Source organism: Scyliorhinus canicula, chromosome 13 (assembly GCF_902713615.1).
Source record: "Scyliorhinus canicula chromosome 13, sScyCan1.1, whole genome shotgun sequence".
NCBI lineage: Eukaryota > Metazoa > Chordata > Chondrichthyes > Carcharhiniformes > Scyliorhinidae > Scyliorhinus > Scyliorhinus canicula.
In genome coordinates this window covers 71,452,013-71,477,327 of record NC_052158.1, presented here as the reverse complement: position 1 = coordinate 71,477,327, position 25,315 = coordinate 71,452,013, and the positions used below count along the sequence as shown (strand labels likewise).

The 25,315-nt window shown below is 43.3% G+C and overlaps 1 protein-coding gene across 2 annotated transcripts in view; it reads right to left on the bottom strand.

Moving 5' to 3' along the window:
* The window catches only part of arhgef4 (Rho guanine nucleotide exchange factor (GEF) 4), a 494,960-nt gene extending 481,960 nt beyond the window's left edge, over window positions 1–13,000 (bottom strand). Inside the window, exon 1 of one of the 2 annotated variants that reach the window (XM_038817106.1) lies at window positions 11,322–13,000. In XM_038817106.1, coding sequence (XP_038673034.1) covers window positions 11,322–11,510 — 189 coding nt within the window. In that variant the 5' untranslated portion in view covers window positions 11,511–13,000. The remainder of the gene's footprint in view (window positions 1–11,321) is intronic. The other variant, XM_038817107.1, reaches the window with a different exon arrangement.
* Between the last annotated feature and the right edge of the window lie 12,315 nt (window positions 13,001–25,315).

The following is a 25,315-nucleotide window of genomic DNA, read 5'->3' as shown; positions in this document are numbered from 1 at the left end:
AGAAGTCACAGGGTAGTAGTCATGGGTGACTTCAACTTCCCAAATATTGAGTGGAAACTCTTTAGATGAAATAGTTTGGATGGGGTGGTGTTTGTGCTGTGTGTCCAGGAAGCTTTTCTAACACATTATGTAGATTGTACGACCAGAGGGGAGGCCATATTGGATTTGGTACTTGGTAATGAACCAGGGCAGGTGATAGATTTGTTAGTGGGGGAGCACTTTGGAGATAGTGACCACAATTCTGTGACTTTCACTTTAGTAATGGAGAGGGATAGGTGCGTGCAACAGGGCAAGGTTTACAATTGGGGATGGGTAAATACGATGCTGCCAGACAAGAACTGAAGTGCATAAGTTGGGAACATAGGCTGTCAGGGAAGGACGCAACTGAAATGTGGAACTTCTTCAAGGAACAGATACTACGTGTCCTTAATATGTATGTCCCTGTCAGGCAGGGAAGAGATGGTCAAGTGAGGGAAACATAGTTGACAAGAGAGCTTGAATGTCTTGTTAAGAGGAAGAAGGAGACTTATGTAAGGCTGAGGAAACAAGCTTCAGACAGGGTGCTGGAGGGATAAAGATAGGCAGGAGGGAACTGAAGAAAGGGATTAGGAGATCTACGAGAGGGCATGAAAAATCTTTGGTGGGTAGTATCAAGGAAAGGCCCAAGGCCTTTTACACATATGTGAGAAATATGAGAATGACTAGAGCGAGGGTAGGTCCGATCAAGGACAGTAGCGGGAGATTGTGTCTGAAGAGAATGGAGAGGTCTTGAACAAGTACTTTTCTTCAGTACTTACAAATGAGAGGGGCCATTTGTTGGGAAGGACAATGTGAAACAGACTGGTAAGCTTGAGGAGATACTTGTTAGGAAGGAAGATGTGTTGGACATTTTGAAAAACCTGAGGATAGTCAAGTCCCCCGGGCCAGACTGGATATATCCAAGGATTCTATGGGAAGCAAGAGATGAAATTGCAGAGCTGTTGGCAATGATCTTTTTGTCCTCACTGTCAACAGGGGTGGTACCAGGGGATTGGAGAGTGGCGAATGTTGTGCCCCTGTTCAAAAAAGGGAATAGGGATAACCCTGGGAATTACAGACCAGTTAGACTTACTTCGGTGGTGGGCAAAGTAATGGAAAGGGTACTGAGGGATAGGATGTCTGAGCATCTGGAAAGACACTGCTTGATTAGGGATAGTCAGCACGGATTTGTGAGGGGTAGGTCTTATCTCACAAGTCTTATTGAATTCTTTAAGGAGGTGACCAAGCACGTGGATGAAGGTAAAACAGTGAATGTAGTGTACATGGATTTTAGTAAGGCATTTGATAAGGTTCCCTATGGTAGGCTTATGCAGAAAGTAAGGAGGCATGAGATAGTGGAAAATTTGGCCAGTTGGATAATGACTGGCTAACCAATAGAAGTCAGAGATTGGTGGTGGATGGCAAATATTCAGCCTGGAGCCCAGTTGCCAGTGGCGTACCGCAGGGATCAGTTCTGGGTTCTCTGCTGTTTGTGATTTTCATTAATGACTTGGATGAGGGAGTTGAAGTGTGGGTCAGTAAATTTGCAGACGAAATGAAGATTGGTGGAGTTGTGGATAGTGAGGAGGGCTGTTGTCAGCTGCAAAGAGACATAGATAGGATGCAGAGCTGGGCTGAGGAGTAGCAGGTGGAGTTTAACCCTGAAATGTGTGAGGTTGTTCATTTTGGAAGGACAAATATGAACGTGGAATACAGGGTTAACGGTAGGGTTCTTGGCAATGTGGAGGAGCAGAGAGATCTTGGGGTCTATGTTCGTAGACCTTTGAAAGTTGCCACTCTAGTGTATAGAGCTGTGAATAAGGCCTATGAAGTGCTAGCGTTTGTTAGCAGAAGGACTGAATTTAAGAGCCGTGAGGTGATGATGCAACTGTACAAAACCTTGGTAAGGGGCTGGTTCAGCACACTGGGCTAAATAGCTGGCTTTTAAAGCAGACTAAGGCAGGCCAGCAGTATGGTTCAATTCCCGTACCAGCCTCCCCAAACAGGCGCCGGAATGTGGCGACTAGGGGCTTTTCACAGTAACTTCATTTGAAGCCTACTTGTGACAATAAGCGATTTTAATTTCATTCATAAGGCCACATTTGGAGTACTGTGTGCAGTTCTGGTCGCCTCAGTTTAGGAAGGATGTGGAAGCTGTGGAAAAGGTGCAAAGGAGATTTACCAGGATGTTGCCTGGAATGGAGAGTAGGTCTTACGAGGAAAGGTTGAGGGTGCTAGGCCTTTTTCTCATTAGAACAGAGAAGGATGAGGGGAGACTTAATAGAGATTTATAAGATGATCAGGGGAATAGATAGAGTAGACAGTGAGAGACTTTTTCCCCGGGTAGAACAAACCATTACAAGGGGACATGAATTTAAGGTGAATGGTGGAAGATATAGGGGGGATGTTAGAGGTAGGTTCTTTACCCAGAGAGTAGTGGGGGTATGGGATGCACTTCCTGTGGAAGTAATTGAGTCGGAAACATTAGGCACCGTCAAGCGGCCATTGGATAGGTCCATGGATTACGGTAGAATGATGGGGTGTAGATTAATTCATTCTTAATCTGGGACAAAAGTTTGGCACATCGTGGGCCGAAGGGCCTGTTCTGTGCTGTAGTTTCTATGTTCTATGTTCAGGGGAAGGTAAAATTCTGCCCAAACTCTTTAAGTTCAGAGTCTTCGATCTCGCAGCCGTGTGTTTCTCGATGCCATGTCTATAGCTAGTGGCAGGATTCTCTATCCTGCCGCTTGTCAATGGGATTTCCCATTGAAGCCACCACACCACTGGGAAACCCATGGACAGGGGTGCGCTATCAGCAAACAGAGAATCCCAATGGCCAGAGAATTCCAGTTTGATCTGATCCGCTAATTGTGGGAGAATTTGGCTTCATCTGCAGCCTGTTACCTTAATTGTTTAGCATGCATATTGCCCAGTGTTACAGTTCACAAGGTTGGCACGTCATTTCAAGGCATGCTAGATAATGTCATGGCATGTTCTCCTACGTTCCCCTATTAACTAGAGTAAGCCACTTAGCTTGATATAATGACATTGAAAGACAGCCCGGCCCAGTCCATGAGATTTCAGATTGTGGTGAAATATAATTTTGCTGATGTTAATTGCTCACAACACCTCATTAGTCCTGGCCTCTGAGTTACTCACTCCCAATTTTGATCAGTTCTCAATGAGTGCCAAGGTAGTACCACACAACCGAGTGTGAAAACTGGACTCTGCAGTGTTATGTATAGATCCAATTGTGATAGGTAGGTGAGAAGGTCAAATAGGCTTTTCTCTCACATTGATTCTCTCAACACCTACCCTGACCCCAATTTGACAGCTATGTTCTTCAATAGTGATGCTACCTTGAAGTCCCCCACCCAACGATGGTGATTCAGGATGTTGGCTGATCTGTTTATATATATAAGTACGACCAGGATTTTATGGACCATCCCACCTGGCAGGATATTACGATCCTGCTGAACTGAATGGAGATTTAAATGGTCCACCACATCTGCCGGGGGAGACATGTCCCGGCCTGTGCTTCGTCAGCTTGTTTATAAACTAGGCTGTGGGTCAGCTGTCCACATTCTGCCATGTCCCCAGATGTTAGCATGTATTTACAGGGTGGGATGGGTATGTCTGCCTTTGTTATGTTCAAGCCTGAATCCCAGATCAATGCTGAGTGCTCTTTCTGGTATTATCCCTACTGAAATATGTCATACCAGTTTGACATAACTGAGTTAGTTGCTTGCTGGCCATTGCTGTGGGTTTCGAGTCACATTTACATTAGACCAAGTACAGTCAGCGGGTATTGTTTCAATGAAGTGAACCAGTTGGATTTGTGATAATATCCCCTCATGGTCAGCATTTAGTTTTGAATAAGTGTTATTGTCACAAGTAGCTTACATTAACAGTGCAATGAAGTGACTGTGAAAAAGCACCTAGTCGCCACACTCTGGCACCTGTACGGGTACACAGAGGGAGAGTTCAGAATGTCTAAATGACCTAACAGCATGTCTTTCAGGACCTGTGGGAGGAAACCGGAGAACCCGGAGGAAACCCATGCAGACACGGGGAGAAATTGTAGACTCCGCACAAACAGTGACCCAAGCCGGGAATCGAACCTGGGACTCTGGTGCTGTGAAGCAACAGTGCTAACCACTGTGCTACCGTGCCGTCCATATTGATCCTATATTTTTTAATTTAGTTAATCAACCAAATGGAAATACAGAAACTGTTATGGTGGAATTTGAACTCACATTATTGGATTACGAATCATTAGCATAATCACAATATCACCCTTGCTACTCCTCACCAGCCATTGCTCTCTCATGATTCTGTTGGTATTTCTGATGTTACCTTATGCTTTCTTCTCTTCCCTCCAATCTCTCCTCTTGCTATAAGTGTTTAGTTTTAAACTATTGATGTTACAGCAATCTTACTTGTTTAAAAAATGCATCTCCACAACACTCATCTGTTCTTTATTATACCGAGACTGTTTTGAGTATATTCACAAACAGATCAATTCATTTAATTGAGAGAACCTTTATATTCTCATTGAACTTCATGCATTTAATTTATTCACAATGAACTTTATTTGTGTAAGGATGCACTTTCAGAGACTTTATTTGTCGACCAAAAAAGGATTAATTTTTTGCAATGATCTTCAAGAGCTATAAGTTTACAACTAATTGTTAAATACAATTGCCCGAGGAGAACTCTTCCCCCTTGGGGCGATTACCCACTTTGAGTCCCAATTGGTTACCCATGCCAGGTGACCCTTACTCTGCTGTGTTGCCCTTAAAGGCACAATCATCACAATTTGTTAATTTAAACAGGGCAAAATATTACCGAACAGGGATGTGAGAATGGAATTGAAGGCCAGCCATAACAACTTGTCAACAATATAAGATTTTCTCCCCGTCAGTTTGTACTGGATTTGAACCCTAGATCCAAAGGTGAAGGAACCATTTGCTAAGGTGCTGCGTCATACAATTCCAGTGGGGTGAATTCTCCACCTCCCCAGCCATGTGTTTCTCGGTGACGTGCCATCGCTGGTATTCTCCATTTCCGTCACTGGCCAATGGCATTTGCCCACTGTAGCTTCCCCACTACGCTTGGAAATCCACAGAGGGAGGGGGGGGGGGGGGGGGTAGGCATGCCAACAGTACAGAGAATTCTGCCGGCAGAGAAGTCACCCCAGTATCTTTTTTTTTAACTGCAATGTTAACATGTAACTAAACACTGCAGTTTCTCAGTCAGGCAGTATTTCATGACTTTAGAGTAAACCAGGGAATTTCATTGCAATTCATCTATAGGATTGATTCCATTAGTAATCCTTCATGGTTGTAAGAAACCCTTGTTCACTGAATAGATAATCCTTCAAAGTTTGTGTTCCAGAGTTTGTGAATATATTATTTTATATGCTTCTGGATTTTCGGCATAAGCTGCCAGCTGTGTTTCTATTGCAGTACACAATATGCCCAAGAGTTCTTTGCAACTTCAGCAGGTATTTGGTTTTGTATTATAGATATAATTGGAGAATTAATTCAGATAACATTTAGAACTTTCTATGCCTTTGTGTCTGTATAATGAGGAACATTGAAACATAGAAATCTGAGTGAGCCATTCAACCCTTTGAGGCTGTGCTGTCATTGAGTTAGATCATGCCTTGTCTGTACCTTAACTTCATCCAGCTGCCTTGGCTCCATAACCTACCAAAAACCTTTTGAACTTTTTAAAACTTAAGGCTGTTGACACATAAAAAACAACGTAAACTGATGAGCTAAGGAAGTTAGAGAGTGTGCATTGATGGGGTCCACAAAGCAAGTGTACCAAATACTTTTAACGCTTAGCTTTTGCTGTGTCCAACTTCACTAGTCAGAGAATGTATTAATAGGTTTGCAAGTGGCGAATAGTGAGTCTTGGCAAGATTTCACATTCAAACCTTGAAGCTGTTATTATTCCATAGCAATTGTGTAACCCTTTGACAGCTGTTTTGTTTGCTGAGTTATAAAGTTTAAGGAAACATGGCCAGTGTTTTTTGAGCTTTATAAATGATCTTGAGGATTTAGGAAGAACCGATAATAAATTTTGTGTGCATTCTGTTCATTTTACAAGAAATGTTTGTAATTTCTCATTTTTTCACACGTGCTTCACCTCACTCTTGTTTGGGTGAGATTTGCTTTCCATTTACGGCAGTTAAATTTCCAGAGTTGCTACTGGGATTCTTTTTTGTAAACCTAGAAGTATTATTTTTGTCCAGCAGTTGCATCCTCACTCCCCGCTTCCGCCAATGATTTCGCTGAAGCATAACTATTCAGTGGTTTGCATTACTAATCCATAACTCTTTGTTACTGCTTGATGAAACATCCAACTTCAATAATGTCTCTGATCTTAACTGTCATCTCCCCTGCCCCGGCACAACCAGGCAGTGGAAGCTCTTAAAGTGATGGGATTGGGATTACTAGCTGGTACTTGGTCTGGTTTCCCTCTGGAATCTTCCACCAGGGAGATACATAATGTGTGTAGTCAATGGTTACATTAATTAAAAAGGCTCAACGGGTTTTCTTTAAATGGATTCTTGGAGAGTACAGAGATTCAGGTCTGTGCAAGGTTGTTCCGGTCTTTCAATGTTCTTGAGGGAGGAAAGGGAGTTTGCAAAGGAAGCACATTGGAGTGTATACAGTTAGAGTTGTTGGTTATGAATTCTTTGAACTCGGTCACCTTTGGGCTTATTGACACTCTTAGAAATATTTAATTGTTTATTCAAAATTTTATCAAAGCATGTCATCTATGGGTTTTCTTGGGTTCTGAAGACTTCCAGCCTAGTGCTATGACCAACGAGAATCTCACGAGTAATTGTTTGTACTGAAATGAGCTGCCGTGTGATGAACTTTCTCAAGGAGGGTGATGTTCTCAGCAGTATATGAGTCCCAAGTGGCTATGCTGGATTCAAAGTGTGGTGTAACCGATGGTAGGACACCATTTTTTTTACTGTAGTTGAAGAGTGTTGGAAGATCTGTTTCATGATCTAAAGCATCTTTGGATCCCTTGGTTGCATATTCACTCTGTACATTCAACTTAAAATGAATTCCTAGGTCTCTGCATTCTTTGTCATGGAGGGAAACATGTATTGTGCTTATGATTGACTTACATTTTCTAATCCAACTGATTTCTGCACAGACCTGAATGTTAGCCTGTCCTTTTGAGCAGAAGACCTCCCCCACACTGGTGCAGTCCTCTTTATATATACAGACCAGGCCCTGATGATCCTTCACCCTCTCTCCCATTTACTTGACTGCTGGTTACTGATCCTGAGGGACTACAGCTCAGCCTAATGCCTGTAATTTTCTCTTCCCACCTTTGGCCAGGCAGTGCATGTGGTAGGACTTGAGTACAGCAATGGAGTGAAGTTTTTCAGATCGACAGGGTCTACACACTGCTGTACTCTCTCTGTGCACTGCTCACCTCAGGACTCATAGCACATCCCTCCACCCCATACCACTCTATGCCAACTGGAATTCCGGTCAGTGTCTCCAAGGATTACTTCTACTTTAGTTTAGTGTTTGACTCGCATTCACAAAGGTAAATATTTGCCTTCACAACCTGAATCTCAACTGGTTTTCATCCCATTGAAATAAATAAAAAGAAACCATAGGAAGAAACATCAGCTGGGCTCTATAAAAGGTGAGGCATCTATACAGCCCTCCAGGTGGTGAAGACAGAAATCTACCCTGTACTTAACTACAAAGAATATAATAGTCCCAAAAGGCTGTCTGTTTAATCTGTGTATTATTTAAATGTCATTACATGCATAATGTACTGTTGGCTTTGACTAAAAATGATTCAGGCCGGCTTTCATTTCATTGGAAACATTTGCAGGAGGATAAATGGATTAGGCGTCGGTATCTTTCATCATTCAATGTCTGCAGACGTGTGCCGATGATGATATGTTATAATTCTGCACACAGTGGTAACCTGCAATGCCTCCACTGCAATGTTATGGCAATGCAGGGTTATGTCAGTTGCCTAGTAATCCACTGAGAGCCAGAGAGGTAATCCGAAGAACATAACTTCAAATCCCACTGTGGCAATTGGAAAATTGAATTTAGTTTTAAAAACCTGGAAATAAAATAAGAACTGGTATCAGTATGAATCTGTTGGATTTGAATTTTTTTAAAGTTAACTAATGTCCTTTGGAGACAGAACTCTGCTGCTCTTCTCGAGTCTGCTCAATGTTTGACTCCAGTCCGACACAAATATCGACATAGACATAGAACTTAGAGTGCAGAAGGAGGCCATTTGGTCCATCGAGTCCGCACTGGAGCAACCAACCCACCTAAGTCCACAACTCTACTCTATCCCCATAACCCAGTAACCCCACCTAACATTTTTGATCACTATGGGCAATTTAGTATGGCCAATCCACCTAACCTACACATTGTTGGATTGTGGGAGGAAACCAGAGCACCCAGAGGAAACCCACGCAGACACGGGGAGAACGTGCAGGCTTCGCACAGACTGTGGCCCAAGCTTGAACCTGGGACCCTGAATTGAACCTGGGACCTGAAGCTGAGAAGCAACTGATAATCACTGTGCTACCGTGCTGTCGTATGATGACTCTGCCTAGCTAACAATTCATATCAAACCACTACAGGCAACTAAGAGATGGAAAATAAATGCCAGCCACATGCATGAATAATATGGGATTGGCATTATATTTGTTACTGATTATTGTTTATTGTTGGGTTTAAATTTGGGAGAAAATGTGAAAAAGGGGAATAAATTTTTTTTTTTAAAGTACATTTGTCTTCCACATTGAATTATTTAATTATTCATTGGATATGGGCATAACTGGCTGGGCCAATATTTATGGCCCCTCCCTAATTGCTCCTGAACTGAGTGGCTTGCTCAGTCATTTCAGAGGCACTTAAGAGTTTGCTGTGAGTCTGGGAGTACATGTAGACCTGACCAGATAAGATAAGATGGCAGATTCCATCCCCAAAGGATATTTTTTTCTTTAAAGACATAATGAACCAGATGGGTGTTGATGACAATCTTTTCATGGTCATCATTAAACTTAGAATTCCAGATTTTTATTGAATTCAAATTTTCTACCTTGATGGGATTTGATCCTGGCTCCTGAGAGAATTGCCCTGGATTACTCGTCCAATGACAATACCAAAGAACAAAGAACAAAGAAAAGTACAGCACAGGAACAGGCCCATCGGCCCTCCAAGCCTGTGCCGACCATGCTGCCCGTCTAAACTAAAATCTTCTACACTTCCTGGGTCCGTATCCCTCTATTCCCATCCTATGCACCACTATGCAATCACCTCACCCCCATGTGATGCATATGTTTTCAAATGAGGTTAGTAAGAATTAGGCTGATGCACTACGAATGGGAAAATTTAAACAAAGTGGGCATAGGATTCCCTGGAGACTTGAGCCATCAGAATAATAGTAGCATTTAAAGAGAGAGGTGACAGCATGGTTAGAAAACCCATTTCAAATCAGAACTCTTACCCCTTCATTTAGAATTAGGATCAAGTTACCTTGACTCAAAAGTAAATATTTTCCCCCCTCTTCCAATTTTCCCACGTCCTCTCTGTTGAGTGTTAGACTAGAAGGTATAACTGCAGAAATAACCATATGTGTTAAAGGCATTAAACCATGTCTGCGTGGGTTTCCTCCGGGTGCTCTGGTTTCCACCCACAGTCCAAAGATTTGCAGGTTTGGTGGATTGACCATACTAAATTGCCCAGTTGGCCAGTCTTCAAGTGCGAATCTAGGCTGGAATTACCAGTAGCCTACTTGACTCTGGAGGCATCACACTTTATCCTTTCCTGGCATACAAGCACTTGGGAACCTTAGTTGATTCTCCATGTCTATCTAAGCTCAGGAACACGAAAGCAAATTGTAGTGTCAACTCTATAGCCTGAGCTGAGATTAGTTAACTTGGACACAAACCAAGAATTGAACCTAATCTTCTTTCTCTTATGTTCAAGGAACAACAATATTTATCCATATTCTATGATGTTCTTGACAACACTGATCATTTTACTTGCATGGGACACCCAGATGCCATCTAGAATCCAGACTGACTGCATTTCAATCAATGTAAAATTTTTAATCTTACTGATTCAAAAATGACCTTGACTCTGACGCCATTGTGCTATGTTCTGTATCAAGTGGAACACAATAAAAAGCAAGCACAGTCAAATTTAAACTGAAGGGGAGAAAACACATGGGGGCCTTAAGAAATATCATTAACAGCATAACAGGTTTATAAGAGCAAGCAAGTGTATTTCGTTTCCAGTCTGCAAAAATGTCTGGTTTATAGAACATAGAACAGTACAGCACAGAACAGGCCCTTCGGCCCTCAATGTTGTGCCGAGCCATGATCACCCTACTCAAACCCACGTATCCACCCTATACCCGTAACCCAACAACCCCCCCTGAACCTTACTTTTATTAGGACTCTACGGGCAATTTAGCATGGCCAATCCACCTAACCCGCACATCTTTGGACTGTGGGAGGAAACCGGAGCACCCGGAGGAAACCCACGCACACAGGGGGAGGACGTGCAGACTCCACACAGACAGTGACCCAGCCGGGAATCGAACCTGGGACCCTGGAGCTGTGAAGCATTTATGCTAACCACCATGCTACCCTGCTGCCCCCCTTTATGATTGATTTGGACTTCCCCTACATAGTGTGAAAAAAATGTGTTTACCACTGGATGTAATTATATATTGCAACTTCAAAGCAGCACTTAATGTAAGCTGCAGTTCAATTGGTAGTACGCTTACCTCTGAGTTAAGATCATGGGTTCAAGTTGCATGTACAACACTTGAAATTGTAATCCAGGTTTACACTTGAGAGCAGTACTGAAAGTATGCTACACTGTTGGAGGTGCTGCTTTTCAGATTGAGTCTTCTAGCCAAGATGCTGCTCCTCTCTCTGACCTGTTTGAACGATCCCATCAAATTCATCAAATGGGATTTTCCAGGTGTTCTACCCTACAATTATTCGTTGACCCGCAGTTAAAAAGCAAATAAGCTGATCAGGATGTCATTACTGTTTGTGAGTCCTTGCTGTGCACAAGTTTTCTACCATGTTTCTTAAAGGGACAATAGTGCCTTTACATTTCAGAAATACCTGTTTGATTGTGAAGCTCATTGGGATGTTCTATGGTCATGAAAGTCACCGTACAAATGTAGGCCTTTCTTTATGTACATACATTCCAGCATGTATTCAAATATCACAACATGCCAGTTCATAACATATTTAAAATTCTTACCTTGCAAAGAAGTACAAGGGCCCAATCTATGAGGTAGGCTGCCAGGCTCATTTTTGCCTTCATGTAGCGGTCAGGTAAACAGGATAGGTACATACGATGCAGGTTAGGTTCAGCACTGGATGACTCCACAGACTCAGGCCTTCCATCATTATCTCCATTCATATGATGCTGTCCAGAGCCTGCCTCCATTTTGATCCGATATATATCTGTTTGCGTGCACGGTAATCGCCAATTAGCCCTCCGTTTAGCACCTTTAAGACGTTGGTGTATGCTCCCTTTTCAGAAACAACGGCTCACGAGTTCACAATAAATGAGCAAATGCATAACGATTTCTCTAATGAAAATCCAGCAGCATAATATTCAACCGTCTGTAGAATCCAATTTGAACTGAAAACAATAATTCACCATCTATTTTAAACTGTCTGATGTATCCTCTGTCACTGACAGACTGCCCTTAGATAAATATAGTCATGGTTTAACACACAGCAACTCAGGAATAGCAATTCCATTATTAGAAGAGGGGGAGTCATTCTTTTCATGAAAAGTTTTTTGAAGCAATGTGTACAGTGCTTAAGCACAATATGAGGAGAGAGGAACATATCCCAAACCTTTTAAAGCTAACATTGATCCCACGTTGGCTCCTGTAACTTTAAACATGAATTCATTCACCTAAAGTTAATCTCCTCCATAAAGTTGTATAGGCCGGTGATCGAACCATTTGCCTTGTTTTTCAAGTTTCACAGTGAGCTGCTAAAGGAAATTAAACAAACACATCCAAGTTTGAGGTACTAGCCAGACATGCAGTGACTCCTGCAGGCAGCATACTGCTGTTCACTTTTGCAACAAGGAAAAATAATACTTCTTTTATTTTTCTCGCAGAGATTGAACTCATCATGTACAGAGACCACAATCCCGCCACACTGTCTCATCCACTTCAGTATGTTACCTCCAGATGACGAGACATCAGGTATAGGGTTAGTCACTGACGGGTAAGTGATAAATTGCCTTGTCTGTTTTCTCCTCTCCTCTGGTCTTTATGTGGTTTGATGTCTCCCGCTTTTCCGTGACGGAGCTGGTTCTTCCTTTCAGCAGAATTCAACTGAACTGAAAAGCTTGCAAGTTGCTCTAAATTCACCTCAGGAACTCAGGCATGTAGCAACCGAGCCCTCTGCACTGGAGACTTTCTTGTCTCAGTCGAACAGCTTTTGAAATCCAATTCTTGCACTAACACCAGTCTTGTGCCACTTGTTCAGAATCTTGCAACACTCCCCAAAGACAAATATTATCCACTTTGCTATTAATTTACTGGCCTCAACTATTTCTAGAAAAGAGAGAGAGACAGAGAGAGGGAGCTCGCACTCTTGAGTCTGTAAGCAGAACAGAACCTCTTGTGTCAAAACGAAGGGGACTCCTCCCTCCTGATTATACTAATCTGTTTAAATTAATAGCACTTCACTTTCATCTGATTAGTGCAACTTTGCGTTTTAAAACTTCAGTCCCAGTATGTTGTCTAGGTTTGACTGAGGTCTCTACATCTGTAACAGGTCATCGGGAACAGCTGGTGAGGCGGGGGATGGGCATGCACTCCAGCACCTTAACCCCCTGAGGTCTACACAGTGGCTTTTCTTTTGAACTGTGTGCGATACAGATTCCACAGTACAAGCATTCTTTCCTACTCTTTAATAGTGACTGATGGGCTTTGTTCTTATTAAGCACTTCACTGCAACGGGCGCAGTGATACAAAGCCCCAGATTTTGAAGGCACAAGCTGTTTTGGTCCACAGTGTGTTAGTCATGACTGTCACAAATCATTCCTTTGTTAAGCCCTTAAATGACGATGGCCCCATTTATTCCCAAATCGACTCTTTAACAGCTTAGTTTCCCGAAAACACGGTTGCATTGTGACACATTGTGAGCATAAACATGTGACATTACATATTCGCTGGAATCCAGGTGACCTAAAATGATCATTTGAAGGAAACCTATTGGAGCTAGATCTAACACGGTGACAGTGTTAGGTCATTGGTGACAGTACAAGTGGAGGCTTGTCTCGTCTTGTAAGAGTGGGACAACAATCATACCATGGAGAAGAGTGATGCATGAATCTCAGTTTCAATGCAGGAGGTGATTATTTCCCATTCACTTGCAATGCAGACCTTTTTTTCAAATTTAAATAGAGGCCAGTTGCTTTTTCTTTCTCTGTATGTGTTTCTCTTTGAGTGTCTATTTGTTTGTGTGTTTGTGTGTAGATATCTGTGTCTAGGTGCCTGCATCTGTCTGTGTGTGTGTGCGTGCCACAAGGCAACTGCTTGAATTTGCTTCATAATCTGTAACTCTTGACAGTCTCTAGTCAGCTTTGCAGCTTCTCTTTAATGCCACAGGACCTAAGTGCAATGACACTTCCACTGAATAGCCCTGCTCAATGTGTAACAAATGTGCATGCCTGGTTTTCGACAGGGATGTGAAGCAAGCATCCAACTGCTATTTTGCACTTCGTAAGGCTAATTTTTCTTTTCTGGTCAGTGAATTCTACTCTCCTGCCCAGCCCCCAAAGATACACGTGAGCCTCAGTTGGGCAGATTGAGCTGTGTGAGATTGGGCTGGAGCAAATATAGTTCATGACAGTCAGTGGACTTGCAGCAGCTGTAGCCACATTCTGATGCATCCCAACAGTTTACATCATAACACTTTAGTGCCCCAATGTGCTGCAAAGTGAACTGTTCAGTTTCTGTTCATTTTCATTGAAATCAGGTGGAGCCTAGTGCTGCCTGAGTCTGTGACAGACGCAATCACACGATCACAAAATATTATCGCACACTTCAAAAATCCAATTAATGATGGCACAAGTATGGTATAGTAACATCATGCACTGGAAGAATAGGACATGGGTTTGTGCTCATTAATTCCCATGCAGTGTTCCAAATTTCAACTGTGAAGGAAAAGGAGGCTGGATCCATATATTCCCAGGGGCAGCAGGGTAGCATGGTGGTTAGCATAAATGCTTCACAGCTCCAGGGTCCCAGGTTCGATTCCCGGCTGGGTCACTGTCTGTGTGGAGTCTGCAAGTCCTCCCCCTGTGTGCGTGGGTTTCCTCCGGGTGCTCCGGTTTCCTCCCACAGTCCAAAGATGTGCGGGTTAGGTGGATTGGCCATGCTAAATTGCCCGTAGTGTCCTAATAAAAAAGTAAGGTTGGGGGGGGGGTTGTTGGGTTACGGGTATAGGGTGGATATGTGGGTTTGAGTAGGGTGATCATGGCTCGGCACAACATTGAGGGCCGAAGGGCCTGTTCTGTGCTGTACTGTTCTATGTTCTATTCCCTACAGTGCAGAAGGAGGCCTTTCAGCCTATCGAGTCTGTACCGATCCTCCGAAGGAGCACCCTACCTCAGCCCACTCCCCTGCCCTAGCCCTGTAACTTCACCTAACCAGCACATTGCTTTGGACTGTGGGAGGAAACCGGAGCATTTCCTCTGAAATCCTTCCTCATGAAACTGTGAGGCATTTTTGCAGTGTGTTTTTACTTTCTGGAGACTTTGTATACTGACATGCATGCTGAAATGCTTGAGTGCCCCCTTAACACCTCTTCTTCAAGTTGGCAGCAAAACGTGAAAGAAGAATACTATGTGTTACCATCAAATAACTCCACTTGGCTGGTCAAAGAACAGTTCTGCTTGAGCCTCAGTAAAGATCTTTGGCTTGTCCTCTTGGCCAAGGAAGGTGAAAGGCGTGAGGAGAAAGAGAGGAGATCAGATTTACCACAATAGCAGATCTTCTAACATCAGAAATTTGAGGTCGCCATAAGGAAGTGCTAATTGCTTTCAAATTTGAAGAGCATAAAATGCAGAGCTTCCTGAGATGGAAGGGAATCATTTCAAAGAGGAATGATATAGAAGGTGCTGTGTTTGATTGTCAGGAAGACAGACTCCACACTTGTCCTTGGCTTATTTCCTGACTGTCGTGAGCAAAAGACAGGGCAATGAATTCAATTTAATATACGTCTGTGCTAAACCTGTATTTTCCCTCTTACAAAACAAATTTGGAAATAAAAGCTTCCAATTGCTCCTTTACATGTTTATATCATTCTTTTGCTGTGGACAATGAGCCATCACGAGTAATACTGATTGCTGTCAATAATATAGAAACATGTAAACATAGAAAATAGGTGCAGGAGCAGGCCATTCGGCCCTTCGAGCCTACATCACTATTCAATATGATCATGACTGATCATGCAAATTCATTATCCTACTCTCGCTTTCTCTCCATGTCCCTTGATCCCTTTAGCCACAGGGGCCACGACCAGCTCCCTCTTGAATATATCCAACAAACTGACCCCAACAGCTTTTGATGATTATCCCTCTAAACATTCACCTTCTGTGGGATGAGCAACAAGTCCTGCTTACTCCAGCTCCTCACAACCCACAGCAACATCACTGAATTGAGTAATTTGGTGCCGCCAGTAACCCGAACTATTTACACTCACTACACATCAGTCTACCTTGATGCTAAAGCACCAACATTTTCAAAATTGATGGTAACATAATGAGAAAAGAGCTTTGCCTCCCCCCCGCCCCACCCACCCTCCCCCCAACACCATTAAAGTAAAATATTTAAGAATAGATTATTGCATTTTTTCCGTTGTTACCTTGGCTTAGTGAATAACACTCTTGCCTCCAAATCAGAAGCTTGTGGGTTCAAATTCATCTCAGGATTTGAGCATGTAACCTACGACTGCTCCTTCAGTGGAGCAGCGAAATAACACAGCAATGTTGTGGTGGTGCAGTGCTTCAAATGAAAGCTAAGGCTCTACCCCCTATGTTGGGGCAGCACAGTAGCATTGTGGATAGCACAATTGCTTAACAGCTCCAGGGTCCCAGGTTCGATTCCGGCTTGGGTCACCGTCTGTGCGGAGTCTGCACATCCTCCCCGTGTGTGCGTGGGTTTCCTCCGGGTGCTCCGGTTTCCTCCCACAGTCCAAAGATGTGCAGGTTAGGTGGATTGGCCATGATAAATTGCCCTTAGTGTCCAAAATTGTCCTTAGTATTTGGTGGGGTTACTGGGTTATGGGGATAGGTGGAGGTGTTAACCTTGGGTAGGGTGCTCTTTCCAGGAGCCTGTGCAGACTCGATGGGCTGAATGGCCTCCTTCTGCATTGTAAATTCTATGACATATAACTGGATGCTCAAGATCACGTGGGCTGATTTCAAGAGAAAGACTAATGGTCATCCATTAACCAACACCACCAGAAGGGATTACCAGGTCATTCATCTCACTTATTTTTATAGCTGCACAGAAATTGGTTCCACATTTCAGTACAAAACAATGACTACACTTGCAAAAACAGGCAATCTTCTCGGAAGTGCTCCGGGATAAACCACATTCATTTTGTGGACAAGATTTGGTACTGGATATATGAATATAATGCACATGCATTTTTAGTTCTGTTTTACAGCTATTCCCAAGCCACGTTGCAGCATCAAGGAGGTCTCTACATGGTTTGCTGTTGAACATGGAACATACAGTGCAGAAGGAGGCCATTTGGCCCATCGGGTCTGCATCGACCCACTTAAGCCCTCTCTTCCACAATATCCCAATAACCCCTCCTAACCTTTAAGGACACTAAGGGCAATTTAGCATGGCCAATCTACCTAACCTGCATGTATTTGGACTGTTGGAGGAAACCGGAACACCCGGAGGAAACCCACGCAGACACAGGGAGAACGTGCAGACTTCGCACAGACAGTGACCCAGCAGGGAATTGAACCTGGGACCTTGGCGCTGTGAAGCCACAGTGCTAATCACTTGTGCTACCGTGCTGCTGTTCTAAGTTCCTAAGCATTTACACACTGTTATATCTCGCAGGGGGACGGCTAAATTAGCCTCCCCGTGAGCCTCATGGAAGACGAGCTTCCCTGCTAAGGGGCGGGGGCACATCAGCAGAGTAATGGACTTTGTCATAAAAGCCAGCCCATATGGGAACCAAGCAGGGTGGTCCCGGCTGGGACTTGGGTTGTACTGTGTAAATAATTTGCTTTTCACTAAAATACGCTTCTTTATGTCTCTCATTTTGGAGTCCTCTGTAGTCACTAAACACACAAAGCCAATCCACTATCTACAAGGCACAAGTCCGGAGTGTGAATGAGTGCAGCCTCAACAGCACTGAAGAAGCTCGATGTCATCTAGGACAAAGCTGCCTGCTTGGTTGGTACCTCTTCTATGACATTCACTCCCTCCATCAACGACTCAGTAGCAGCAGTGTGTACCATCTACAAGGTGCACTGCAACAACTCACCAAGTCTCCTTAGGCATCACCTTCCCACCCACAACCGCTACCATCTAGAAGGACAAGGTCAGCAGATACCTGGGAACACCACCACCTGGAGGTTCCCCTCCAAGTCACTCACCACTGTGACTTGGAAATATATCGCCATTCCTTCACTGTCGCTGGGTTAAAATCCTGGAACTCTCTCGCTCTAACAGCACTGTGGGTGTAGCTACATCTCATCGCCTGCAGCGGTTCAAGAATGCAGCTCACCACCACCTTCTTAAGGGCAAATGGGATGGGCAGTAAATGCTAGCCTAGCCAGTGATGCCCACATCCTGTAAATGAGTTTTAAAAAAAACAAGAACAGGACATCTCTCCATTACACTTACTGTTTATTTCCATGGTATTCTAAAACAATTTGTACAAACACGTTCTCCAGTTACATAAATAAATCAACTTTTTTACATAAAAAACTGTATATTACAACTATTTCAAATGACTACATTTCAGAAAATCTAATGGAAAAGGATAGACCACTTTGCCAATGTATTAATAGAAGTCTGAAATTGTTATTTAATTATTAAAACGGCCAGTTACCATACAAAAATGACTAATTGAATTTATAGTCTGAAAGCTTGCTGTCTCTACTATATCCAAGTTTGGGGTGAATGGTACAGAAATGGGAATGGGAATGTTGGGGGTGTAGGACAACAGAATCTGCTGGATCAAAAAACTAATACTGAGGGGGAGGATTGGTGAAGCTGCACTAAGCTATGAGATAAGTTTCTAAAATTAAAACTCCATCCTTTTTCAAATTACAAATGCGAAAATATACATGCTTTGTCTTAAAATAAATTTTGAATGCACCAAACATGATTTTGTAAATGATCTGAATTAATCTGTGTAGCACTGCATGGTCAATGATTTATTGCAGTAGTTCCAGATTCTTTTGGAAGGGTGAGATGGATGGGCCAAATGACCTCCCTCATCTGAATTCATTTTTGTCAAGCCTAAATTGTTGATCCAGTGCATGCCAGGGAGCAGTGGTCAAGTCTGCGGATCCCACAAGAATACTTCTATCATTGTTAATATTTGGATGTAAAATAATGATGGCCTGTACCCAATGCAAATGATAATGTAAGCTTTAGAGGGTGTGGAATGTTAGTCACAGCTCAGTAGCGATTCCCCAATGCATCTCATGGATTTCCTTGAACTCATTTTCCATTTTTGCTATTTTTTTTGTGCCCATCAACTAAGTGGAGTAAAAATAGGATTGAACTCTCCTAATATAGTTCTTGGTCCAACTCAAAGAAACTTTCTATGCAGCGCATGTGTGGTATTTATCTAACCGAGCAGCGTTTTAGTGCTACCTGTGATATGGACTGTCAAATTAGTGATAAGCTATCTATTAAGTGAATTGTAAATGAAACCATTGTACCAGCACTATACAACAAGTTTGTGGATCGAGAAACCAGCCACAAACTCAAAGTTTTGAAGTTAAATATAAAAAAGGTCAAAATTAGATTAGTTTTGATAACAATATTCCATGATAAAGCTATTGCTGTCAAACAGTCCTTCAACAGCTGTCACAGTGTTAGACAAACATCTTCCCCACACAGTCTGCACTGGATTTAAAGGCAGTCCTTAAGTTACAGAGTTCGAAATGGCAGAATCAGACGTTGCTACTGTTGGAAATCACAAGCCTTCAACAATACCATACAAAAACTGTTTTGGTTGACGTGTTTAGACCAGGTGCTCTCAAGGTAAGTCATGCTCTCAATGCATGAGAGCCTGGCCCCTTCTCAGTGCCACTGGGATAACCCGACAGAGTGACCAATCCTGCTCTCTCACCATCTCCCAAAAGTCTGAAGTGAGATGAGTTTGTAGTGGCTCTGTCTCGTTGCCCCTTGTGACTCTGAATTGGTTATCATCCGGTAATGGTCATTTCCCAAGCTGTATATTTTGCAATAATATTAGAACGCAGAAAATGATATCTGGCTTTGGTCTCAACTTTTTGACAGTTATACATACCAAACACATGTGCATAACATCAATATACTTTACACAACCACTTAAAGGGGAAACAACTGCATTGAAACATAGTTTTACAAATCAATTTCCAAGCAAAGATCTGGATTAGATCTTCAGAAATTGGGATTTGGAACAAAAGACATTACAGATTACATAACACGATTATCATGCTGATTTGGTGCCATTCTTAATTGCAAGATAATTATAGTCCATTTAAAATGAGCAAGCAAATAAAATAAATTACATAAACTTGCAAACAGCTGAATTAACTTAACAATCAAAACCAGTGCTACCTATAAATCTCTACCTCTCAATTGAGACTTTCTTGAAGTCTTGTGATTCATTAAAGAGACTGGAAGGGTAATGTTGTATAGCTCATGATAGATTTATCTCAATGTAATGTTCAAGCTTTAGGTAACAGAGCATTATGTACAATGCTGAAAAGCGTTTGTCTATACATTGGGATTATTACCGTCCTGTGTCTTATGAAAAACTGCAGTCAGAGTTTATAATGAAAGAAGAAATATTTGCCAGTGGAATCAGTATTTTATTATGTTCCTTTCTCTGGTCTTCTATCACTGTTTTTTCAAATCTTCACCCATTCAAAAGCATCATGTTGTAAATTAGCTGAGTGTTGTTATATTATTAAACCATACTGCAGATATTCCGATACCAATGAAAGACTGCAGCAGCTACATCTTCAGTTGGTCGTTTGCTTCAGTCGGTTACAGGCAGCAGTGGGGGGCTCTGCTGCTTGCTGGCTGCTTATAGTTTGAGATAGGGTAATGCTTTTTACTGCAAGGAATTGGGCAAAAAGTGGCTAAACTGTGTTTAAGTGGTTATACAAGCCTCTTGAGGTCAGTGATGTGCAGTCAAAAACCATCTCATGCAGTCTGCCTATCCTGAACTTTCCAGTACAGTGCAAGCAACCATCCATATGATTTGATGAAAACTGTAATGGACCACACTTTATTCCACCACTTTGTTCTGTGTTGTTGCACAACACCCTGTCTGTCATTTAGAACTAGATGTTGACTTTTCAAGGACAAATATCTTTATTTGTGGGCTTTTCTAAAAATGAAAAATACAATTATTCTGCAGTGCTTGAAGTGTATTTTTCATGGAAACCACATGGATCTTTTCCAGCAGGTTACTAGAATTATTTTAAAGATTTAATTTCCAGCAGATGTAGCTGTGGAGTAGGTCTGGCTGTGGGAAGGAACTCTCTTTAAATCTGCAAACATGTTTTTCCCCTGTTGCACGCTCTTCTGGATGTAACTTGTCTGTCTGCTCAGGAGGAAGTTTGAACTTCATCTAAAACTGTCAGTGAGAAAGAAAAATAATCTGCAGCCCAGGAGAGAGTGGAATGAGTGAAAGGAAGGGATGTCAGTGGGAGGAGAGTGACCGAATCAGCTGCAAAAAGTGGAGAGAAAATGACAATAGAGCATCCCCCAATTTTAATCATGTAACCATCAGTAGTTGTGCCTTCAGATGGCAAGGCCCTAAGCTCTAGAATACTCTCCATATATCCCTCTGCCTCTCTAACTCTCTTTCCTCCTTCAGGACACTACTTAAAACCCTTGACCAAGTTTTTGATCATCTTTTGTATGAGGCTTAGTGTCAAACTTGGCTTTATAATCGTCTTTGGGACATTTTAGTAAATTAAAGGTACTATATAAAAACAAATTATTATTATTGTCCTACAGAATGAGAGATGAGAGTAAGAAGAACATGAGAAGAGAGATAGAAGTGAGAGGGGAGAGATCTGGGATGACATTATAAGAGAGGCGGGGACAGATGAAACAGGGCATTTGAGGAAAACAGCGAGTGAGAAAAGGGCAAAGAAAGAGAACAGAAAGGAAAGAGATAAACTGTAAAAACATGAGTATTACTCATGTTTTATGCAAATTGTTCTGCTCAGTCTATGTTTTTGAAGGTTTGAATTTTTCTTTACATGAAGCATATATTATGGAACAGTAAAGATTAATATTTCAGTTGTCTTCACAGTGAGGCCAGGTAATTTAATTCTGGGGACAAGTCACTTACTAGAGACGGGATTCTCCAACCCCCTGCCGGGTTGGAGAATCCCCAGGGGGCGGCGTGAATCCCGCCCCGCCGCCCTGACACCATCTGCGGTATTCTCCGGAGCTGGTTTTCGGGCGGGGGCCGGGTTCACGCCACGCCGGTGGGGGGGCCTTTGGCAGCGGACACCCGGCAATTCTCAGGGCCCCGATGAGCCGAGCGGCCATCCGTTTTTGCCCAGTCCCGCCGGCGTGGATTACACATGGTCCCACACGGGGGGACCTGGCAGGTAAGTCGGCTGAGGCAGTCCTCAGGGGAGCGCGGAGGGGGTCTGACCCCGGGGGGGGGGGGGGGGGGGGGGGGGCCTGGCCCGCGATCGGGACCCACTGATCTGAGGCCGGGCCTGTGCCGTGGGGGTGCTCCTTCCTTCCGCGCCGGCCCCTGTAGGGCTCCGCCATGGCCAGCGCGGAGAAGAGTACTCCCATGCATGCACCAGAATACACCAGCTGGACTGCGAATGTGCGGAACCACGCCGGTGGCTCTGAGCATGCGCGAGATCAAGCCGGCACTTCGGCTGGAGCGGCACTAACCCCTCCGCATCCATCTAGCCCCCGAAAGGGGGCTGTTGACGCCAGAGTGGTTAGCGCCGGTTCTCCTGCCGATGTGGGGACATAGTCCCCAGAAGGGAGAATCCCGCTGCTGGTTTGATCTCATTTAAAGTGTAGATGAGATAACTCAGTGGTTTAGAGTAAGATCAAAAGACCTATTTCTTTGTTCTGGATTGAATTCCTAATCTTGAACTCAAAATAATGGGGCTGGGTTCTCCGTCGGCGGGATCCTTCTGTTCACCAGCAGCGCACTCACGCCCGCGGATTTCCCAAAGGTGTGGGGGTGCCCACAATGGGAAACCCCATTGGCCGGAGCTGGGACGGAGAATCCCACTGCCAGCAAGGGCACACTGCACTAGAAAACGGATGCGGAAGGACGGAGAATCCAGCCCATGGTTTTAGGCAATCGAAATTGTCAACTTGTCCAATTTTTATTAGCGTCTTGCATGCCAAGCAGCAACTGAAGTGATGATAAGCACCTAAGGGGTACTTACACAAGGTTTGCTCAATGGGCATGGGATGAAAGATGCAACAGATTGTGTAATAAGCTCTCCTATCCAATGTTGGTCTATGTCAGGAGCATGGCCTCTCAGAATGAGTCCTTTGTGACACAGCCTTCACTAGACCTACGGTAAAGAAGATATAACAGTAAAGTGTAGTTAAAAGCAAATTACTGCGGATGCTGGAGTCTGAAACCAAAAGAGAGTCCAGATCACCCTTTATCAAAGATAAGCTCAAGCTGAGCTTTGACAAAGGTTCATCTGGACTCAAAACGTTAGCTCTTTTCTCTCCCTACAGATGCAGACAGACCTGCTGAGGTTTTCCAGCATTTTCTCTTTTGAGTAAAGTTTAGTTGTTTCACTGGGGAATTGACCTATAAAGCATTTTGGAGTGGTGAGTCGCAGCAAATATTTGCAAGGCCATCCAATCCGAAGCATTGAAAGCTGCTTATTGTCTTTTATTTTTGTGATGTTAGATTCTTCCCTTACCATCAGCAAACCTTCTCTTATGAAAGGTCCTATTTGATTTGGAAGAGTGGCGTGTAAAATTTCTCAATTTCATTTCAATGTATCTGCCGCTTTTGCTTATCAATAGACAGAAGATAGAAGGACTTGCATTTATATTGTGACTTTGAAACTCCTAAGAGGTCACCGAATATTTTGGATCTAATGAGATACATTAGAAGTATTAGTCACTGCTGTAATCTAGGAAAACACATCAGACAGCACGGTGGTTAGCACCATTGCTTCACAGCTCCAGGGTCGCAGGTTCGATTCCTGACTTGGGTCACTGTCTGTGCGGAGTCTACACGTTCTCCCCATGTCTGGTTTCCTCCGTGTGTTCTGGTTTCCTCTCACAGTCCAAAGATGTGCAGGTTAGATGGATTGGCCATGCTAAATTGCCCTTAGTGTCCAAAAAGGTTAGTTGTAGTTACTGGGTTACTGGGGATAGGGTGAAGATGTGGGCTTTTTTACATCTACCTGAGAGAGGAAACAAGGCCTTGGTTTAGTGCCTCATCTGAAAGATGGCATCTCTGACAGCACAGCACTCCCTCAATGCTGAATTATATGCTCAGTTCTCTGGAGTTGGACTCAAACTTGCAACCTCATCCAAAGGTTCTATCAAACAACTTATTGCTGGAGTCTCACTGCATTCAACGGTCCCATCTGGTTGGCATTAGGAGCATTTCTGTTCTCCACAGCTCATTACATTGAATTGGTTTGTGTGTTGAAAGAATGTTTGGCCTTTCTTGCCGTGTTAACTGGGATACTTCACCAGGAGGCAAGAAATCAATATTAAAACATTTTACTTAAAAAATAATTATTTCCTCCTGAAGATCCAACTAAAGATCATTCGCTAAATTGGTTTTCTCATTTTGTGTTTGAGAAATGATTATAGTATAAATATTCAATAGCATACTGACCCTTCTGATGGCAAACCAAGTCGCTGAGTGAACTGGATCAGGAAGGTTGGCAGTTCGATCCCAGGTCTGTTCTGAGTTGGACAATCATCTTCAGGATGGTGACAAACACTTCTCTCTGAGTCAATTAGCTAGAAATCCCATTCCCAATTATGATATAGTGAACCTAATCAGGTATGTGCAAGTGAGAAGAGCACTAAATCTGTTAATTTGTCTTCTGCAGTCAGGATGCTTACAGAGTCTCACAAATGGGCAGTTGGAAAAGTTTGCCTGATGTCATGGGAACCGCACTCCAGCAAGGTGCCCACATGTTCACCCGTGAAAGAGGGAGTTGAGGGCACAGTTAATGTATTGGACTTTGAAAGGCTTGTGCTGGTTATTGCCACCTGTGCACTTCTGATGGATGTCTTGCCCAAGTGATCCTAGCCATCCTTTCGACAAAATAAATCTGTCTGTCATGGGTCTATTTACATGAAGGTGTTCGCAATTGACCGAGTTCTGCAGCATCCCAGAATACTGGGTCCCAAGACAAATGGCAAGATCAAATGACACACAATGGAGCAGTCCTTCCAAAACTTCTTCCCACTGTGACCCCATCTTAAAACTTGAAAATTGGTGCAGCCGCAGAGAAAGTGCGGAGCTGATGGGGGGAAAGTTGTTGGGCAATAAGGGAAGTTTTTGGGCAGGGAGTTGTTGGGATGGAGGGAGAGATGGTTGTGAGAGAGAGAGCTGTCAAGTGCAGAGGGGAGCTATTTGGCAGGGAAATGTTAGGCTGGCAGATGGGGGGAGTTATTGAACATGGGGGCAAATGATTTTGTCCACGATATATTGAAGACTCTGATGGGACCTTGGAACTAGGAGTTGTGCATGTATGTATCATGGAACTTTGGTACCGATCATGGAACTGTCCATCCATGTACCACAACATTAAGAGCACATCCAAGGATTCCTTGATTAGCAAATTGCAGCACTGCACTGAATGGCCAATCAGGATAATGAAAGAACAAGCAATCAGGTCATCAAAAAGCTGTTCCTTTGTGGAATCACTTAGGGAAGAAAAATCACAATAGTCGCCATTGCTGGCTGGGAACTCCCAACCTCAAATTATCGGCCTACGACCTCAACAGGGTTCGCGACCAAGTTTTGGGAACC